The 20,872-nt window shown below is 42.2% G+C and overlaps 1 protein-coding gene across 1 annotated transcript in view; it reads right to left on the bottom strand.

The window, feature by feature from the left end:
- LOC139447246 (dedicator of cytokinesis protein 9-like) overlaps positions 1 to 20,872 on the bottom strand; it is a 188,645-nt gene that overhangs the window by 6,248 nt on the left and 161,525 nt on the right. The window contains exons 48-55 of the mRNA XM_071228512.1: positions 17,438 to 17,547; positions 16,859 to 16,981; positions 16,540 to 16,653; positions 15,852 to 15,998; positions 14,426 to 14,636; positions 13,267 to 13,457; positions 12,346 to 12,446; positions 9,853 to 9,991 (exon numbers count right to left, since the gene is read on the bottom strand). Of these exons, the coding sequence (XP_071084613.1) occupies positions 9,853 to 9,991; positions 12,346 to 12,446; positions 13,267 to 13,457; positions 14,426 to 14,636; positions 15,852 to 15,998; positions 16,540 to 16,653; positions 16,859 to 16,981; positions 17,438 to 17,547 (1,136 nt within the window). The remainder of the gene's footprint in view (positions 1 to 9,852; positions 9,992 to 12,345; positions 12,447 to 13,266; positions 13,458 to 14,425; positions 14,637 to 15,851; positions 15,999 to 16,539; positions 16,654 to 16,858; positions 16,982 to 17,437; positions 17,548 to 20,872) is intronic.

The following is a 20,872-nucleotide window of genomic DNA, read 5'->3' as shown; positions in this document are numbered from 1 at the left end:
TATAAACATTTGTTTAGAAGGATGTGTGAACTTCTCACAAACAAGAATAAAAACACATTGCCACTAGAAACTAAAGCTGAAAATCATAGTCATTTTATAGCACAACATATGATGAAATATTACAATCATGCAGTCAAGCTCAGCACAGTATATGTGTCCACTAGTCTCACACTGAAGTAAGAGGCATCTCACAGCTAAACAGCAACAGATAATAAGAAAAGTAGTGTCACTGGAGACGAAGAAGACTGTATTTGGGTGTGAGTGAGTGAGTGAGTTGGGTTTAACACCGCATTTAACAGTATTCCAGTTATGTCACGGCATGTCAGCTTAATGTGGGAGGAAAGCCCAAAGTGATGCAGGTCTCAGATGTTTACCACTTCGGTGAAACCCATGAGCACGGGTATGGTGCTGACAAACCTAGAAACATAATTGGGGCGAACCCGGATTTGAACCCACAATCATAGGTTTCTTGCGTGCCCAAGGGACGCAACTCTGCACAGCTAATCGTGGCGCCTTAGACAACTGGGCCACCCGCGCCCTCGTATTTGGGATGTGAAGGAAATATCAGCTATCTGCAACAACAGATAGCTCTATCAGGACAACAATCACTACAACATGCACATAGTCATCTACAGCTGCTCGCTAAGCTATCCGTCAAACCCACAAACAGATCATGCAAGAGACATACTCTGGAACCTTGTTCACTACAACTCCAAATCAATATGTTGTTAAGATGATGATACCTTATGATTCAGGGTCTGTCCGCAAAGTGATCTTAGCGGTATGATGATTGCAACTCACATACTCTTTAATAGACAACAACCGTTGTAGCTCTAAAATCACTTTGTGGAATGGGCCTTGCATCCATTGAACATTTATTTTAGCTCTACGACTGTTGTAAGTGTTCTAGTATAGTAGTTACAATCATCTTAGCACTAAGATCACTCTGTGGAATGGTCAACCTAATCCAACTGCCGTAGGACAATGTTTAGGTATGGAAGTTACGATCATCTTAGCACTAAGATCCCTCTGTGGAATGGTCAACCTAATCCAACTGCCGTAGGACAATGTTTAGGTATGGAAGTTACGATCATCTTAGCACTAAAATTGCTCTGTGGAATGGACAACCTAATCCAACTGCCATAGGACAATGTTAAAGTATGTGAGTTACGACCATCTTAGCACTAAGATCTCTGTGTGGAATGGACCACCTGGACCTGAGTGTTATGGAACAGTGTTAAAGTATGTGAGTAAGGACCAAGCGTTAAGATTGCTTTAGGCACCAGGGCGCTTATCCACAAAACAATGTCAGCGCTAAGACGATTGTAACTTTAACATACACTTACGACTGTTGCAGTGCTAAGATTGCTTCAGGCACCAGGGCGCTTATCCACAAAACAATGTCAGCGCTAAGACGATTGTAACTTTAACATACACTTACGACTGTTGCAGTGCTAAGATTGCTTCAGGCACCAGGGCGCTTATCCACAAAACAATGTCAGCGCTAAGACGATTGTAACTTTAACATACACTTACGACTGTTGCAGCGCTAAGATTGCTTCAGGCACCAGGGCGCTTATCCACAAAACAATGTCAGCGCTAAGACGATTGTAACTTTAACATACACTTACGACTGTTGCAGCGCTAAGATTGCTTCAGGCACCAGGGCGCTTATCCACAAAACAATGTCAGCGCTAAGACGATTATAACTTTAACATACACTTACGACTGTTGCAGCGCTAAGATTGCTTCAGGCACCAGGGCGCTTATCCACAAAACAATGTCAGCGCTGAGACGATTGTAACTTTAACATACACTTACGACTGTTGCAGCGCTAAGATTGCTTCAGGCACCAGGGCGCTTATCCACAAAACAATGTCAGCGCTAAGACGATTATAACTTTAACATACACTTACAACTGTTGTAGTGCCAAGATCATTTGAGGCCCTGGGCCCTTATCCACTAAACAGTCTTAGCCCTATGACTGTCATAAGACAGTGCTAAAGTATAGGAGTTTCAATCACTCAGTATAATGAGGCTGTGGACCTGGTTCCACAAAGTGATCGTTGTCGTAAGTCTATGTTAAAGCATTGGAGTTACGATCACCTTAGTGCTACAATTACTTTGTGGAATAGGTCCCATGATATAAGGATCAATGAACAGCCTTCACAAAGAGGTCAGTAGTAGATTCACACTCTATCAAAACATCTTGTACATGAATTGGAGACATCACATTTAGAACGTCATCATATGAAGTTATAAATTTTTAAGCAGCCATGACTGATATTCATCGTAATACATGTACAAGACATTTACATTTATCAATACTCCAGACTACCAGTAACTAATGGAGCGGATGTCCAGTGCCTACAGTACTACAGCTACAATGACGACAATAGTGCAGGGAGGCTCTAATGAACAGTTCAGAGTAAAGGTGAGAACGGAAGGATGATGATGGCTATTGCTGAACAGCAGCTGATGAAACTAGTTTACTTCTGAGTGAGTGAGTGAGTTGGGGCAAATGCTGCTATTTCATTAAGGGACTGGTCATTTATTATAGGGTGTTGTTGGGGTTGGGTTTGGATAAGTCCAAGGACTGTATCCTATTTTGTTGACCTCCGAGTTTTTGTAACATTTTTACCATCCCGATCCCCACAAAAAAAAAACCAAACCAAAAAACGAATTACATTTAACATTTTTTCATGACTCCCCTTCCCCCATAAAGGCCAATCCCTAAAGAATATTCAAATATTATAATTTCTTTAATGAAAAAAAAGCTTTATCTTTTAATACACACTGCCAACCGCCCCCACCCCCGCCACTTGCCCCACACCCAATTGTTTCATGACCCTCTTCCCCTACAATAAATGACCAGTTCTTGTGGGTCTAGGGCTCTAGGATGACCACCACACTGGTGAAACCCAAAGGCACTGGCACTGGCATTTCAACTATGACCAGGAGATCCTGGCACAACTAAGGTAGGAAACTCAACACAGTGAAACGTGGTGGCACCATGGTTGACTGGGTCCACCGAAACTAGTTTGTTTATGGGCAGTTATTAAGGCAATTAATCACACTCTAAGGATACAAAAACAAAATGATCAAATGTGAAGATGATGAAAAATAAGTTCAAAAGAAAAAGCCAAGATGTTTTGAAACATGTTTCTACATTCAGCTGTTGAGTGTTCATCTAGCCTACAAATGTCTGCAGTAACATGATTTTCCGTTGATAACTAACACTATATACAGCAACCCAAGCAGTGAACCTGGATCAACACCGAGCATAGGCAGCCCAACATGCACGCCTGCTAAATCTGATTTACGGATGTTTGTTTGTTTGTTTGTTGCTTAACGCCGCACTCAGCAATATTCCAGCTATATGACAGCAGTCTGTAAATAATCGAGTCTGTTTGTTGGATTGTTTGTTTGTTTATTGTTTTATGCCACTCAGCAATATTCCAACTATATGACGGCGGTCTGTAAATAATCAAGTCTGGACCAGACAACCCAGTGTTGGACATCATGAGCAACTTGGGATACGATGACATGCATCAACCAAGTCACCGAGCCTGACCACCCGATCCCGTTAGTGGCCTCTCACAACAAGCATAGTCACCTCTTAAGGCAAGCATGGGTTGTTGAAGACCTTTTCCTCCCCGGATCTTGACTTATGGATGTCAGCAACTCTGTTCTTTCAATGTGACATCATGGTACAGAAGCTAGCATCCTTCTCAAGCAAATGTCACAATAATCTCATCAAAATTGAATCCTGTCCTGAATGGTTTCAAACGGTCTGAATGATCATATCAAGTTTTCAACATACGACAGTATTATTTCATTGAAGTGTTGATAGAAAGAGTGACTATTTTCTCAGACAATGAAACAATAATTCCAGGGACACATGTGGAACAAGATGTTTTTGTGTGAAAAGAGGAACAGATTCAAATGAAGAAGAAAATTATTTTTGTGAAGCGATGTGATTGAGGTGATGAGTTCAGCAGTGTGAACAAGTCGGTCCATCTCACCTAAACTCTAGAATCTCGTTTCAATCCCTCAAAGTCAAATACTACCTGGAACGTCAAGTTTAGGAAAATAAATAAAAAGTCAGCCACCTGATTTTTTTACATGGACAAACTTGTAAATGCAAACTGGTTTCCCTCTTGGCAAAGTAGATGAAGTGAACTGGCTTTAATTTTGAAGGGTATTTCAGTTAGCTCATGCCTGTTAGCTTAATGTTGGAGGAAAGCCTGAAGTGATGCAGGTCTTAGACCCTTACCACTTTGGTGAAACCCACAAGCATGGGTTTGGTGCTGCCAAACCTTGAAACATAATTAGGGCAAACCGAGATTCAAACCCATGATCATAGGTTTGTCGCACAACTAAGGGAAGCAACTCTGCCAGGTATCTAATTCTACGTTTGATTTTGAAAAAGTTAAAAAAATATGTCCTTTGCATCTGGAATAATTTCATTTAATTTGCGCACTATAACCAGTTTGCATTTACAGATTTAAAGAAATCAGCAGAATCCTTAATTAAAACAGTGGAGTCACATTCATGAGTCCACCACATACAGATGCAGGCAGATAGCAACGTGTCCATACAATGCAGGCAGCAGCACAACGCTCACGCTCCATGCGACACTGACGCCCCCTGGGTGCGCCCGATCTACACCTGGAGGACGCAGCAACATGACACACCTAGCAACCATTTTTCGTGTATAGATCAAAAATGATCTACAAGTCCACAATAATCCACAAATACACCATCAGGCCCCGGCTATACTCAAGTCCCCTGGGCGTCGCTAGTCTACACGTGCCCCATGCAGGCACTGGGGTCTCCAGGGGCATTGCTAGGTCGATCTATACCGGGATGCCATTACTTACCACTGGCCTTGGGATAAACTATTTGTACTGTTGCTTCCTAGACAAGGGGAATTATAAGATGTAAAAGGAATTATTTCACAAAAACACAAGAAAATAAGGGAGACAGAAACACACAGTGAGACAAAATGATGCATGCAATAATGTGCTGAATCATCACTTCAGGTGTCTGGTTGGGGTCACATTTATTACACATCAAGTACACGCCTTAAAGAAAGTGAACGGCAACAATTGTAGTTTATTTTGTCAAATTACACATGCAAATAATGAATAAAGTTCATGGAGATATTTTTGGTTTATTGATGGCAATAGTTTGTTTCTTACACCTCTAATCATATTAAACACTGAGCTAGGTCTTATTTGAAACAATTAACTGCCCAACAGAGACAGCTCTGCTCAACCAGGTCCAGTCCCGCTCAACTAAACATGCCTGTGCTCAACCAAGCCCAACCCTGCTCAACCAAACCCATCCCTGCTCAACCAAGAGCACCCTTGCTCAACTGAGCCCATCCCTGCTCAACCAAGAGCACCCTTGCTCAACCGAGCCCATCCCTGCTCAAATAAGCCCATTTATGCTCAACCAAGACCACCCCTGCTCAACCAAGCCCATCCCTGCTCAACCAAGTCCACCCCTGCCCACACAAACCACCTGCTCAACCAAGACCACCCCTGCTCAACCAAGCCTATCCCTTTTCAACCGAGAACACTCCTGCTCAACCAAGCCCACCCCTGCCCAAAGAAATCCCCACTGCTCAACCAAGACCATCCCTGCTCAACCAAGCCCGTCTCTTCTCAACCAAGCCCACCCCTGCTTAACCAAGCCCACCCCTGCTCAACCAAGCCCACCCCTGCTCAACCAAGACCAGCCCTGCTCAACCAAGCCCAGCCCTGCACACCCAGGCAAGCTTTTGGTTGGAATCGTTGGGAGTCGCATTGGAGATACTCTAATAAGCAAATGATATTCAGGACAGCTATGAACTACAACAATGCAGCCCACAATAAGCTTGGTAAAAGAAAGTATAGTGCTGTCACAACAGTTAAGTTACAACACTACTGGTAAACACAGATTAAGAGTCATGTGTGCTGACCTCAGTCAACAGGAATGAGTGACTCAAGGTTTTGGCAGTATGACGGTTGTCAGCTGTGCATATTGAGCTATGCTCGGCCTGTCTAAGGCAAAATACCTGTCAGGAATACTGGGATTGTCCCTAGCAGGCATGGCACCCACTTTTCACCAACGTGTCTTTGCACATGTTTAACACATCTGTGTTCACCAGTAGGTTACACTGAAAGCCCAGGGTAGAGACATACGGGGCAGCAACAGATGGCCATCAGGGAGAGAAACCCTGGAGTGTGTGGGAGGGAAGGTCTCTTGTACTTCTTCAGCATCTTCCTGGAGTGGACAGTCTTCTCCTTCATCACCTGAAGTGTTTGTATTTGGTGATGATAAGTCGAGATTTGTGTTGTGTTCTGCAGTGATGATGAAGGGCGTATAGAGAATGAAAAATGGTTGTTGCTGCTACAAGACACTTTGGTGGTCTGTCTTGTAGGGTGATGAAGCCTGATGGTGAAGGCTGACGATGAAGATGGTTAGGAGCATTGATGATGAAGATCGATTTGATCCTGTAGTTAGACGATAAACTCTGGATGAGGAAATTCATGATGAAAGTTGACGAAGGCTGATGAAGATTGATGATAAAGGTTGACGACAGAAGCTGGTGAGAAGCATTGATGATGAAGATAGATTCGATCCAATAGTTTCATGATAAAAGGACTGATGATGAAGGCTTGTTGAGGAAGGTTTATAATGATGAATGTGCTACAAGGTCTGACGATGAAGGCTTGTCTCGGACAGCTGATGATGAAAGCTTGTTGAGGAAGGTTTATAATGATGAATGTGCTACAAGGTCTGACGATGAAGGCTTGTCTCGGACAGCTGATGATGAAGGCTTGTTGAGGAAGGGTTATAATGATGAATGTGCTACAAGGTCTGACGATGAAGGCTTGTCTCGGACAGCTGATGATGAAGGCTTGTTGAGGACAGCTGATGATGAAGGCTTGTTGAGGAAGGTTCATAATGATGAATGTACTACAAGGTCTGACGATGAAGGCTTGTCTCAGACAGCTGATGATGAAGGCTTCTTGAGGAAGGTTTATAATGATGAATGTGCTACAAGGTCTGACGATGAAGGCTTGTCTCGGACAGCTGATGAAGAGAGCTTGTCATAATCATAAAGTTGGAAACTATACAGAAGGAAATGATGAATTTGGATGAGAAAGAGTGATGTCTTCAAGAATGTTCCTCTACAGCCGGAATCCTGAATCCACAATGCATGATGGCCGCAGTACACATGGGTTTGAGGCAGTAAGGTCAGCCACAGAATGGAGGCCAAGAAAGTCTTCACTCTTCCCACAAATGTATTATTGTAATCCCTATTGTCCTAGCACAGTAATCCTGCTCTTCCTCCTTAATCTAGCTTGTTACAGCCTCTTGTTTTGTTACCGACTTATTGTTACCACTGCATACGTGTATGTATCCCCAGTGCTCCCTCCATATCAAGCTCTTCATAGAGGTGTAAGAATCAACACGGCAAAGTGCCTGTCAATAAACCAAAGTGATCCACATATACTACTCACACTTAAAGGACAACTACTTACAGCAATGTGTAATTACATCTTATTTAAGTCAAACTGGAAATGTGCTACTTTCATGGCAGCACTGTTTGCATTAAAATGTCCCATTGCGAATGGACATTCAAAATACATTATTATCAAAGGTTACCGTATTTGACGTAATAAGAGCCCAGGATGATCTCAAAATTATATATAGGGGGCTCTATTTAGAATATCATTTTGGCGGAAAATGAACAGAGTTGAAAGATAAATTTTGTGATTTATGCTGACAGCCTGAAATGTTTATGTAAGACAAATATATTTTTCAAAAATTTAATTTCCCATAATTAAGGTGCATATAACACACGAGTGCGTATTATACGCGAATAAATAAGTCTTGTGTACATTGATCAATCGGAAGGGGTGCTAATTGAGATTGTTCACTCGCCAATATATTAGCAAATATCGCCGTGGATGCTTATTAGGTCGAATACGGTATCTAAAATTTTTGTTATTTGGCTGAAAATGTTTTTTTGTGATTCTCAGGCACAAGTTTATCAGATGAGCCCTCTGTTTGAGATCATCTTATCTCTGCATCTGATAATGTACAAAGGGAGATAATCATGTAGTTATTCATGATACAAAGGGAAGTAACTAAATCAGGACATTGGGAAATCTCTTCTCATGTCTGCAATTGTCTCGATGGTACAAAACACGTCTCTTTGCTTAGTCCTTAGTCCTGCAGCAAACTAAAAACTTCAGTTGTCTTTCTTTATACAACTATCATGGTTTTAGAGAATAAAGCCCTCGATTAATGTTAGTTGTTCATAATCCAAGTGAACGGATCCGGTGCTGTGATCAGATTATAAAGATTTGTTGGGCTGTTAATTGTTAAAATTGTCCAAATATTAAATGTTCACTTGTGTGGCAAAAGGCAGAAAGGTTTTGCGAGAAATTAGATGTCCAGTAAGACTGTGCGGCTGTCATTGTAAGTATCACTTATATTGTGCTATTTTACTGCTAAGGTTAATAAATGCTCAACTTGCCTTCCAATGAAAACCCTAAGTTGAGAGTCCATCTCCCCGTTAATCAGGTGCCGTTCACCAGGAGGACGTTAAATCAGTTAACTACTGGGTGTTACGTGTAGGGATGAGACACCGTCAGTGACAGAGCGTGACAATGAGATGTTATTTGTGAATATGAAGAAACACCTACCACCATTACTAAGGATAACAAAGTCAATCCATGTCAATCAAGAAATCAAACAACCACAGTGTCTTCTATAGATATTTCAAATTAACAGATTGATGCATCAAAAACAGCCTGGTTCCACAAAACAAAGACAATGAACGCTACGTCCTGGTATTTCCCGTTTTTAATCCCCGGGCTCTAATACAGAAAATACCACTTCAGGCAGATAATGTTTTATCCGAAATTAAGCCCAGGGCTTAAACTTGAAAAGGATTAAGTCAGACTCAAGAACACCAATATTAGACTATAACAAGGAACGAAGCCAGAAAGCTGAAATCACAGCGAAATGGTAACTTCATACAAGTTTTAATGTTTAATTTTTTTATATAATGCATTATAGGACATCATACTGTAATATTTCTTGTTTTGAATAAGATAAATCATATTACAAACTTCTTCATGTTGTGGAATATTATTTGTATAAAGTAATCTGAATGTAATCCCACAGGCCTAAATATGGAATTATTTTCTAATTTCACATGGGCCAAAATATGGGCAACCCCGGTATGAATAAACATAACGACACAGCTGCTATACCGGTCTCTGTACATTGTCAATAATCCAGAACAAATGTAACCAGCGAACAACTTTAAAGATTATTTGTTGATGTTGTCAATCTTCAATACAGGATTAGATACAAAGACGTGAAATTGTCATTAATGTAATGTTTTTACCTCGATGATACTGAGAAGATGGGAATTGAGAATCATTTTTTAAAATCGGTCATCATTGTTACAAGCCCAGACTATCTTCTTGGACAAGATCATGGTCTAGAATGCCCTTTTAAACTCCTATCTTATTAATAAACTTGGGCCATGCAACTATTCCTGATTGTAATATTTTATCCAACTTTAAATTCACTGACCGGAATAGTTCAAAACCTATTGACACAGAGAGGTCATCCCCTGGCCTGATTTGTGGAACAAGGTCAAGATCAAATCAACAACATTACTTTTGGTCTTGGTTTTAGATTTCAAACATCAGAATGACATTCTTCATGCCAATCTGAAGCCTCAACTTGTCGAAAATTTTGTCTGTCTATAGAAAACACTGAAAGAGCATTCCTCTACCACCAATCATATTGCTAGATCTGATCACATGATCTTACCTTCTCTCCAAACATGACGGACAGCTTGTCAACGATATCGTTGAAGCCAGTTTTCAGAGATTCATGGTATTCCTTCTGGTCGGTGGTTATCAGCTGAGCATTCAATTCTAAGGCATCCCGACATGTATTCACAAATTCCCTGAGGACGAAACAGAAGAAAACAAAGTTAGGGCTGTCACGCTTCACGCAGGTATAGAAGCATCTCTGGTTTACACCCAATGATATGAGTGAGTGAGTGAGTTGGGCTTAACGCCGCTTTTAACATCATTCCAGTTACATGACGGCGTGTCAGCTTAATGTTGGAGGAAAGCCTGAAGTGATGCAGGTCTCAGACATTTACCACTTTGGTGAAACCCACGAGCACGGGTATGGTGCTGACAAACCTAGAAACATAATCGGGGCGAACCGGGATTCGAACCCACAATCATAGGTTTCTGGTGTGTCCTAGGGACGCAACTCTGCACAGCGAATCGCAGCGCCTTAGACAACTGGGCCACCCGCCAATGATATGAAACACAAAACACCCACCCAATACCTCGAGGTGGGCGTGTCCACTAGCCGATATCAAAGCCTTGTTTTCACCATTGCCATTTCAAGCCTACTTTTCTGTTTCAAAATATGAGTGGATCACACATATATCAACAGTCCAGAGAATGGCTACAAAATGGGGTTGCTGCTAGGCTATAGCTATAGCCTGTCAACTTTGTGCTGTGATTATTCCCTAAGCTTATACAAATATTGTGGTATTGGTTTAAAGTTTTCAATCAACTCACCCAAGTAATTTTATACATTAGAGTGCAAACTTCATTTCTCTTTTAACTCAAACGACTGAATGCTAATCACAGTTAATGAGATACAGTGCCATTTTCAAACAACCCCCTCCTAAGTACTGTAAACAGCTTTATTTCTGCGCCGTTAAAATATTGCGAATACCACGGCAAAGACAATACTGCGACGAGATATTTTTGCGAGTTGCTGTGTTGAGATGACCCCTCGATTACCAAACAATAGACAGCTTCTCTCCGAAGCTAGTTTTTGAGTTGGCCGGAAAGTTGACCAGAAGGGATTGCGACCAATTATCAAATACGATAATTGACTCAACTCAATGTCATGTCATGTGTGGACAAAATTGCAAAGGACACTGACCCAATCAAGTGAGGTTGGAAGAAGGCAGGATTACTGTGAGGTAACAGTGACACCAATTGGTCTGTTTACACTGTCATTTGTGATGTATTGTGTGACCATTCTGCATTCATTTGTGTTTTTAACTTATTGAGTAACATGTGGTTCTGGTTGATGATTTCAACATTTCATGACGTGTTGCAATGAATAAACAATGTATGTATTATTTATACTTATTTTTGCGGTTTTAATTTTTGCGATTGAGTCTTGTTCGCAAAACTCGCAATAATAAAACGGTCGCAAAAAATTCCCTGTTTACAGTAAGAGTTTACTGTTGTCGTGATTTTCAGTGTGACTTGACTCTATGTAGTCTCAGCAGTCTGTATTCCCGTGAAGACCCGGGGTAGAATAGGTCTTCAGCAACCCATGCTTGCCGTAAAAGGCGACTATGCTTGTCGTAAAAGGCGACTAACGGGATCGGGTGGTCAGGCTCTCTGACTTGGTTGATGCATGTAATCGATCCCAATTGCGTGGATCGATGCTCATGATATCAATCACTGGATTGCCTGGTCCAGACTCGATTATTTACAGACCGCCGTCATATAGCTGGAATATTGCTGAGTGCGGCGTTAAACAACAAACCAACCAACTGTGTGGCAGTATTACTGTACGAGCAAAATGGCAGCAATAAGTATCAGTACTGTGGTAATCTGTCATTTTGTTTGTCTGTCAGGGATTAATGCCTCAATTCTGTACTGGTTTTTAAAAGTGATATTTACCAAGAGATGCAAAAATCCAGCCTGATACCTACTCGTCTATACCTGTCTATGTATGGAATGCTGATAAGGAATGTCATTATCTTTTTTTATAAGGAACTTTCAAGACAAAATTCCATTAAAAATTAATTAAAAACTGGAGTGTGCAGTGTGAGCCTGATTTATATGCTGCAACCGGAGCCGTAGCCAGTTGCCCCCTCTGGATGTTTTATAGAAAACACTTTTATTTGAATCCAGTTGGGGACAAGTGATACTTGTACAAACATTTGCCCTCCCTGTCAAAAAAAGTTAACTACGGCCTTGGCTGCAACACTTACATTGAACATTGTTTGTTTGTTTGTTCTTTAACACTGCACTCAGCAAAATTCCAGCTATATGACGGCGGTCTGTAAATATTTGAGTCTGGACCAGACAATCCAGTGACTGACATCATGTGCATCGATCCATGCAATTGGGATACGATGACATGCATCTACCAAGTCAGCGAGTCTGACCACCCGATCCTGTAAGTCGCCTCGTACGACAATCATAGACAAGACCTATTCCTCCCCGGATCTTCATGGGTCATCTGTTGAATAAACCAAGCACTACTCACTTAAACACATCTTTCAATGCTTCCACCTTTTCTGGTTTACAGTTGCCAACTTTCTTGGGATCAAGGAACACCTCAGCATAAGCTAGCGGCCCAGCATTCACCTAGACAGGAAGTACACACATATAACACTCGTACAGATGACAGTTACAAGGAAGTCAAGTCATTAGGACGTTTTCATCAATGTCTTGTTATGTCAAAGTCTACTTGTTTTTATGTATGTTGTATTCCGTTAGTGCTTCATGTGAACAGTTGTCTGCTGTTACTGTCAAATTCACACCATCAGTTTGCCAGGTCACTGTGAGTGAGTGAATGCTGTTTCAAGCCGCAGACAGTAGCAATATTCCAGCTCCATTAGAAAGGCCTGTAAATAATCAAGTCTGGACAAGGCAAACCAGTGACTAGGTGAAGTGAAATGGCGTTTAACATTGGCTTCCAAATTACTACACTGATATAGCGATGTGCATGTACGTGTGTGTGTGTGTGTGTGTGTGTGTGTGTGTGTGTAGCTGTTTGTACTGATGTCGATTTTATAGTGCTAGCTCACTGAGATACCATGCCAGGGTTTAACATGAATACCCCACTCAGACACAGTATATTGACTCTGAGCCGACCAGTCCTTGTTTTAGCCCCTTTATGCCAAGCACCAGGCCTAGTAACAACAAGTACCATCTGAAAAAGTCTTATAGTGTGACGAGGACGGGGATTGAACTCCGTACCTTACACTCTCCAAGCGGATGCTCTACCACTAGACCACGGAGGCGGTCAAACTAGTGACTGAAAGTATGAGCTTTGACTCATGCCATTGAAGAAATGATGACATGCAATTAGCCAAGTCCGAGTCAGGGAACCTGGCCAGGTGGACAAGTCCTTGATTATCTTGTTCCTCTACACACATGTTGAAGACCTGCTTTCCTTTCTCACCTGTGCATTAACACTCCCCTGCAGCTTAAGTTGCAGTTTGACGAGGTCGGGGGCCGGAGAGTTGAGGACCTCTTTCATCTCCGCTACCTTGCACTGCATCTGATCGATCGCGACCTCAATAGGTTTCAGTATGTACTCCTTGCGGTCCTTGACGTCGATACGCTTCTTCACATACGGGAACGTGTGGGAAGCTGGAACAAAAGTTTTCAATAACAAGTACAGGTGAGGTGAAATGGGGTTTAACGTCGCGTCCAAGATTTTTGCACTTATATACCGACGTGCATGCACGTGTGTGTGTGTGTGGCTGCTTGTACTAGTCCGGGCTAATGCCGATTCATAGTGCTAGCTCACTGAGATACCATGTCCCAGTTTAACATGATTACCCCACTCAGACACAGTATACTGACTCCGAGCTGACCAGTCCTTGTTTTAGCCCCTTAATGCCGAGCGCCAGACAGTGTAACAACAAGTACCCTCTTTTAACGTCTTTTGGTATGATGCGGCTGGGGATCGAACCCCGGACCTTCCACTCTCCGGGCGGACGCTCTACCATTAGACCACGTTGGCGGTTCAATAACAAGTACAGGCTATCACTGCTTCAACCAGCATTCATCCTACTCATTACTGACTGGTACACCTACAAAGCCCAGATGTAGACAGATGGGGGACGTCTGCCATGTTGATGAAACCCTCCATCCAGGGATCATTATCAAGGCTGTTGTTTGTTAGTTTGTTTGTTGGTAAACTCCACACTCAGCAATATTCCAGCTATATGACGGCGGTCTGTAAATGACTGAATCTGGACCAGACAATCCAGTGACTGACATCATGAGCATCGATGTACCCAGTGGGGATACGATGACATATATCGACCAAGTCAGCGAGCCTGACTACCCGATCACCCGATCCCTTTATTCGCATCTTACGGCAAGCATGGGTTGGTGAAGACCCATTCAAACCCGGATCTTCACGGGTAGGTGACTTAATGGATCTCCATATAGCTGAAATAGAAAGTGAAACCACAGACATTCAAGGGACACAATTCAAGGTCAAGCGGCAGTTATCAATGTTCCTCATGCACTTATAGCAACATGTGTGTGAATGTGTTTCGGTGTGTTTTGAGGGGGATAAGAGCAATCTATGACAATAAAGGTCCTACTTAGCAAGATGGTTCTCCTCTTGCACTGTTCATCAATGTTTCCATGGGATTTGCCATCCTTGGTGAATGGCGTCTCGAACATGAAGCGACGGATGTTGTTATTGCGTTCGTAGTCGGTAAGTCTCTCTGCCAGCTCCTTCTCGTCAAAGTACGGCGTGACGAAGGTGACCTGGATGTGGGCAAATCGGGCGTCCAGCTCAGCAGGATTCACCTTTAACAAATGCAACAAATCAAAATAATAACAAATACAGGAATTCAGGATGCCAACACGTAATGAAGTGAGAGTGATTATTGTTTAAACGCTGCAGCAATCTTGCAGCTATTCAAGGCGACCATTTAGTGAAATATTCATGGTTACAAACAATACCATCATGACCATCAAAACAAAAAAAGTGCAGATAGCTATAGAGTTTAGTTTGAAGATCAGGATCATTTTCAACACTTTCTAGTTCTAATCCAACTAAGATCAGAGGCCTACGTACCAAAATTGAGTTGTGATGGAGACAAGTGACTAAAGGAGAACTTTTTGACAGAAGCATCCTAATTGAAGGACTATATATATCTTATGTTACTTACATTCATTGTTAATACTTCACTAGATTGAATACACAATGTTAATTCACCATAAAATTTACAAACCTAAATCTGAATACAGAACACTTTTTATAACCACATAGTGTAATAGTTGGATTAAATTGCAAACTTGAGTATGGATTTGTTGACATGGTATTTCCAGTGTTATGTGCTCATGGTAAAGACATCTGTGTGGGGAAAAAGCACCAAAACTCATTGAAAGCATGTATTATGTGCACCCTGCTCTACACAGATGTACTGTTTGGAGAGAAAATGAGGGACATACAGCTGATTGGCAGTTTAGTTGTTCTTCATAATCAACGAACAACCCACAACCTGGTTCAAGCCACAGGGAAACCAGCAAGTGCTCAGATGAACGATTACATCTGCTCAGATTACATTCGCAATGTCAATATTTCCCGTGTAACGTGCCACATAATTGCGGCCATCTTCTGCATGCAGGCACAGAAGGGTCCACACAACAATCATGCAGAGTATGGCTCACTGGATTTCCAAGAGTTATACACGACCTGGTTTCATTACTTATAATGACTTCATTGACACTGACTTGACCACAAATAGACATGTGTCACTGCAACACATATCGGACAAATGTATTGACGAGTGATGGAGGTACATACATGTTGTGTATAATTACGTGAAATATGGATGATGATTTTGACTTGGATGCAGGACATTTTCCAGTTTGATAAATAGTTCTGACCAAAAAAAAGCATCGAACATGGGCAAATCAGTATCCTGACACACCTAAGGGAGGCAACTCTGAAGAGAGGATAGCCACAGCACTTGGATGACTGGTTCACCTGTGACCTAGCCCACCATGTTTCCTCACCTTGTTGTCCGACTGAATCAGTCGGATGTTGTCCTTCCCGAACTTCTCCGCATACATCGTCTTGAGCCGTTCGCAGATCTCCGTCAACGAAGTCACCTTGGGCTCCTTGTAGATGTATTCCTTGCCATCATCATCCTCGAAGTATGTCTGAAGGTAAACGCAAGTTGGGAGGCTACATCAAACTTCTGACATCCATGATGCTTCTATTGAATGAGTGAGTGAACTGTAGTTTTATTCCTGCCACATCACAGCCGGGAACCCAAGAATGTCTTTCACACATTGTACCAATGTGAGTAATCAAACCCTGGGTTGCAGTGTCACAAGCAAACTCTTTAACCACTGGGCTATGGTGCTTCTGGATAGGATAGTGGGAAAAGCACTCATGACACATTCAAAACCTGGGTTATATTCCTCATATCAGTGCCTCTACGGCTAATCAAATACCCATGACAGGCTTTTCAAATTTCAAATGGTGTTGTTTGAGCTACGAGATTTGACTTGAAACATCTGGTTATTTTAAAACAGCAAACTTAACAAAGTACCATAATACAGTCGAACCCCATTCCCTTGAGCCTGGGGACCATGTTGTAACTCGAGATATCCGGACATTGGAGATAAGAAGGCATGAACATTCAGACAGATCAAGTAACAGTTTTAGAGATGGTGGACTGACAGACAAAGGGATTACCTGGCCAAAGAAAGCAACACGGTAGTATTTTCCCAGCAGCCTTTTGCCGGAGTACATGACCTCAATGACCTTGTGGTAGGCGCCAGACAGACGATCGTAGCTTGCTTGAAGTTTCTGGAACATAGATAACCAGACATAAGCACATGGATGATGACAGAAGGAGAATATTCAGGGAGGGTCTGAAGTTTGAACCTATGATGAGCAGATCCTTGCACTGCTAGGGGAGGCAACTTGCCACAGTGAATAGACACCTGAATAGTGCACCTTAGACCCATTGGCCCTGCATGAAGCTTGTGATGAATCGACAGTTGGAGCTCACCTGGAAGTTCCTGGTCTTCTCGTAGATGGGGATGATGAGTTTGTAGATCTCACCCAGGAGCTCGTAGCGTTCTGCTTTCTCCAGAGACTGGGCAGCCTGCTCCAGGAAATCTACGAGGGTTTCCTGAAAGATGGTGTAGATTTATAACACAGAACATAACAGCATGGTATTTTGTTATTACAACACACACAAGACAGAACTGTGCCAACCCCAACGCCAGAAACATACAACAATACGCCCACACCACCACAAGTGCCAGACTACTCCTCTCCTTCTGGTGGACTGCAGCATCCAAATGATGGACTGCCCCACCCCAATGCCAGACTGCCTCAACTCGACTGCCCCACCCCAATGCCAGACTGCCTCACCCCGACTGCCCCACCCCAATGCCAGACTGCCTCACCCCGACTGTCCCATCCCAATGCCAGACTGTCCCACCCCAATGCCACACTGCCCCATCCCAATGCCAGACTGCCCCACCCCAATGCCAGACTGCCCTACCCCAATGCCAGACTGCCCCACCCCAATGCCAGACTGCCCCACCCCAATGCCAGACTGCCCCGCCACAGCTAGCCATACCTCTGTGTACTGCACATCCTCCATGCCGGAGTCGTCCTTGATGCCCGACTCCTCAATTGCAATGTTGGGGGAGACGCGGCTGAAGGCGGTACAACCCTGGGGGTACGCTCCTGAAACAGTCAACACCAACTGCAATGTAGTCCTGCGCCATGACTGTTGAATTTATACATAAAAATATAGATAATCTTTATATTAAAAGCCTAGGCAAGTCTAGATCAAATGAAACCAAGTCTAGTTGCTTATGAAAACAGCAGAAGAGGAAAGGTTCTTTCGAAGAAAAAAACAAACAATTATTTTAAAGAAATGTTTTCATAGGCAAAGAGTTAGTCTAGCTGCAATGCAACCGTTCTCTCCAGTAGACAGGGGGCCCTGCTATCTCTCAGTTAAAAAAAGACTATTAATAAGCACAACATACCACTACAATATAAACATTACAGCTACAGGTTTTCCTGTAGGGCAAGCATATACTTCACCATGTTAACAAATGCATCTTTGTTTCTTGATTCTACTTAAAATTAACATAATTCAAAGCAGTGATGATTCTTCATTAAGGTTTGTCTGTTTGTTTTGTTTGTTGTTTAACGCCACACTCAGCAATATTTCAGCTATATGGTCTGTAAATCATTGAGTCTGGGTTAGACAATCCAGTGATTGACATCATGAGCATCAATCTACGCAATTGGATACGATTACATGCAGCAACCAAGTCAGCAAGCCTGACCACCTGATCCCGTAAGTCGCCTTTTACAGCAAGCATGGTTTGCTAAAGACCTATTCTACCCCGTATCTTCACAGATCTATTAAGGATTTTATGACCTGAATGTATATATTACTCCATGTTACTGAAGTGCAACAAAAATATCCTGCATGTGCTATACATGTACAAAAATCCCTATTAGAAGTAGAAATATGCTGCAGATGTAAATAGGAAGCATGACACATGGAACCCTTGAGAAGGGTGACTTCAACCCATACAAACAGTAGGATAAAAAAGTTTTTCAAACATTATTGTTTCCTCCAATAGCATATTAACACCACAGTCAGCAATATTCCAGCCATGTCAAGTGTGGGCCCCCATCAGAGAGGGTGTGGTGACACTAGGGCTGGGACTGGGGGGGGGGGGGGGGGGGGGGGGACCGTGATTAGTCACATGATGTATTGTTTAATGACAAAAATTATCTGAAACTCTACGGTTACAGTACAAGTCACAAATGTTCGCATTTCTTTCTGACCATGCACCCATTACTTTTGACTTGTATATGTTTGAATAAAGATAAAACTTCTGTAAACTTCAGTGAATGCATGACCAGATGGTTTTATACTTGTATCTAAATACATTTTGCCGGGGCTACAGTCAAACTAGTCCCAATCGGACAGTTTGTACCTATCTCTTAAGCCCTACAGTGGGTATCCGGGTAGGGTCGGGTAATAGGGGTATGGGTACCCGGGTGGTAAATTTGGACTCGTCCAAGCCCTAGATGACACACAATCGATCAGTCGGAGTGAGTGTTATGGTTTTACGCCGCTTTTAGCAATATTCCAGCAATATCACGGCGGGGGACACCAGAAATGGGCTTCACACAATGTACCCATGTCGGGAATTGAACCCGGGTCTTCGGCGTGACGAGCGAACGCTTTAACCACTAGGCTACCCGACCGCCCCCAATCAGTCGGACTACCTGAACCTTGATAGTTGGGTATGACTACTATAATGGAATGCTAGGCACCTGTGCCTCACTTCCTATGGTTACATGGAGGGAGCTAGTTTAGTTTTTCGCCGGTCTAAACAGTATTCAAGTTATATCACAATGTCAGCTTAATGTGGGGGGAAAGCCCGAAGTGATGTAGGTTGTAGAGATTTACCACTTTCGTGAAACTATTGAGAACGTGTATGTTGCTGACGAAACTAGAAACATAATCGGGAATCAGGATTCAAACCCATGATCATAGTTTCCTGGCATTACTAAGGGCTGCAACTCTGCATGGCAAATTGCTACACTTTAGACGACTGGTCCACCCGTACCCCCTGTTATAATGTGCTTCTGGTTTAAACTATCTGGTTAAATGAGTGAGTGAGTATGGTTTTACGCCGCTTTTAGCAATATTCCAGCAATATCATGGCGGGGGACACCAGAAATGGGCTTCACAAACTATCTGGTTGAAGTTCTGAAACATAAATGCAGTTTCTGTCCAGACAGAGACAGAGACAATACTCAAGACTATATGCAAGATTCTCAAACATTAACCAACAAACTGAAGTGAATAAACATGAAATGTTTCAACTAAAACAATCAATCAATATGAAGACATAATACCATCATTCCAATATTATTTGTTATGCAAAACAGAATGCAACGATACAAAACACATGTCATGTAGCACGCGGTCATACAATAAATGGGCGGATGACAACATATATCAAGTTCAACTTATTTAGTACCATGTGGCCAACTTTCTCCTCCCCCACTCCATCCCCTCCAGGGCCCACGTGCACAAGGAGACCTTAGTGCTACGACAATCCTCAGTCTATATCACAGTAAGGAGTTACAATCATCGAAGCACTGATCGCTTTGTGCAAGTGGACCCAGGTATTTATCTCGAATTCTGAACTGTCTGACCTCTTACACCCTGTGAGAGCTTCTTGATAAACTGCTATTTTATATCAGTTAATCAATAAAAACTGTATCGCTCTGCTGATGTATACTACCTACTACGCCTTTAATAAACATGTTGTTATCAGATAATACTATGTATTACTCTTTATTCCAACTTAAATATATTACCATGCAAGTGACATTCGATAGTCAGCAGTTTTATCTTGAATGGTTATTGTTAATTGTTCAATGTAAGGTTTAACTCATGTCACCATCTAACAACTTACCTATGATCCTGCAAGGACTTAAAGGATGACAACCGGGACAGTGAATGACCCCAGAGTGAGTGAGTTGGTTTATTTTAGGGGCCATCAGTAACACCATAGACTTAAGTTGCAAAATGATTAAAAAAAGAAATTAAAAATTCTACATCTTGGTAAAAATACCTCATGCCTGATTACCAAATACCGTATTCGACGTTATAAGCGCCCAGGGCGCTCTCAAAATTAGAAATAGGGGGCTCTTATTAGAATGTTATTTTGGTGAAAAATACAGAGTTGAAAGATAAATTTCGTGGTTTATGCTGACAGCCTGAAATGTTTATGTACGACAGATATATTTTTCCAGAATTAAATGCCCATAATTAAGGGTGCATATAACACACGAGTGCGTATTATATGCGAATAAATAAGTCTTGTGTACATTGATCAATCGGAAAGGGTGCTAATTGGGATTGTTCACTAGCCAATATCTTAGCAAATGTCGCCGTGGGCGCTTATTACGTCGAATACGGTACATGACACAGCCACAGTTAACAGCTGCAGATATATGCACTGATAAA

This window comes from Haliotis cracherodii, unplaced genomic scaffold, assembly GCF_022045235.1.
Source record: "Haliotis cracherodii isolate W230 unplaced genomic scaffold, xgHalCrac1.p SCAF_7, whole genome shotgun sequence".
NCBI classification, from domain to species: Eukaryota; Metazoa; Mollusca; class Gastropoda; order Lepetellida; family Haliotidae; genus Haliotis; species Haliotis cracherodii.
This window is presented reverse-complemented; position numbering and strand designations above follow the sequence as displayed.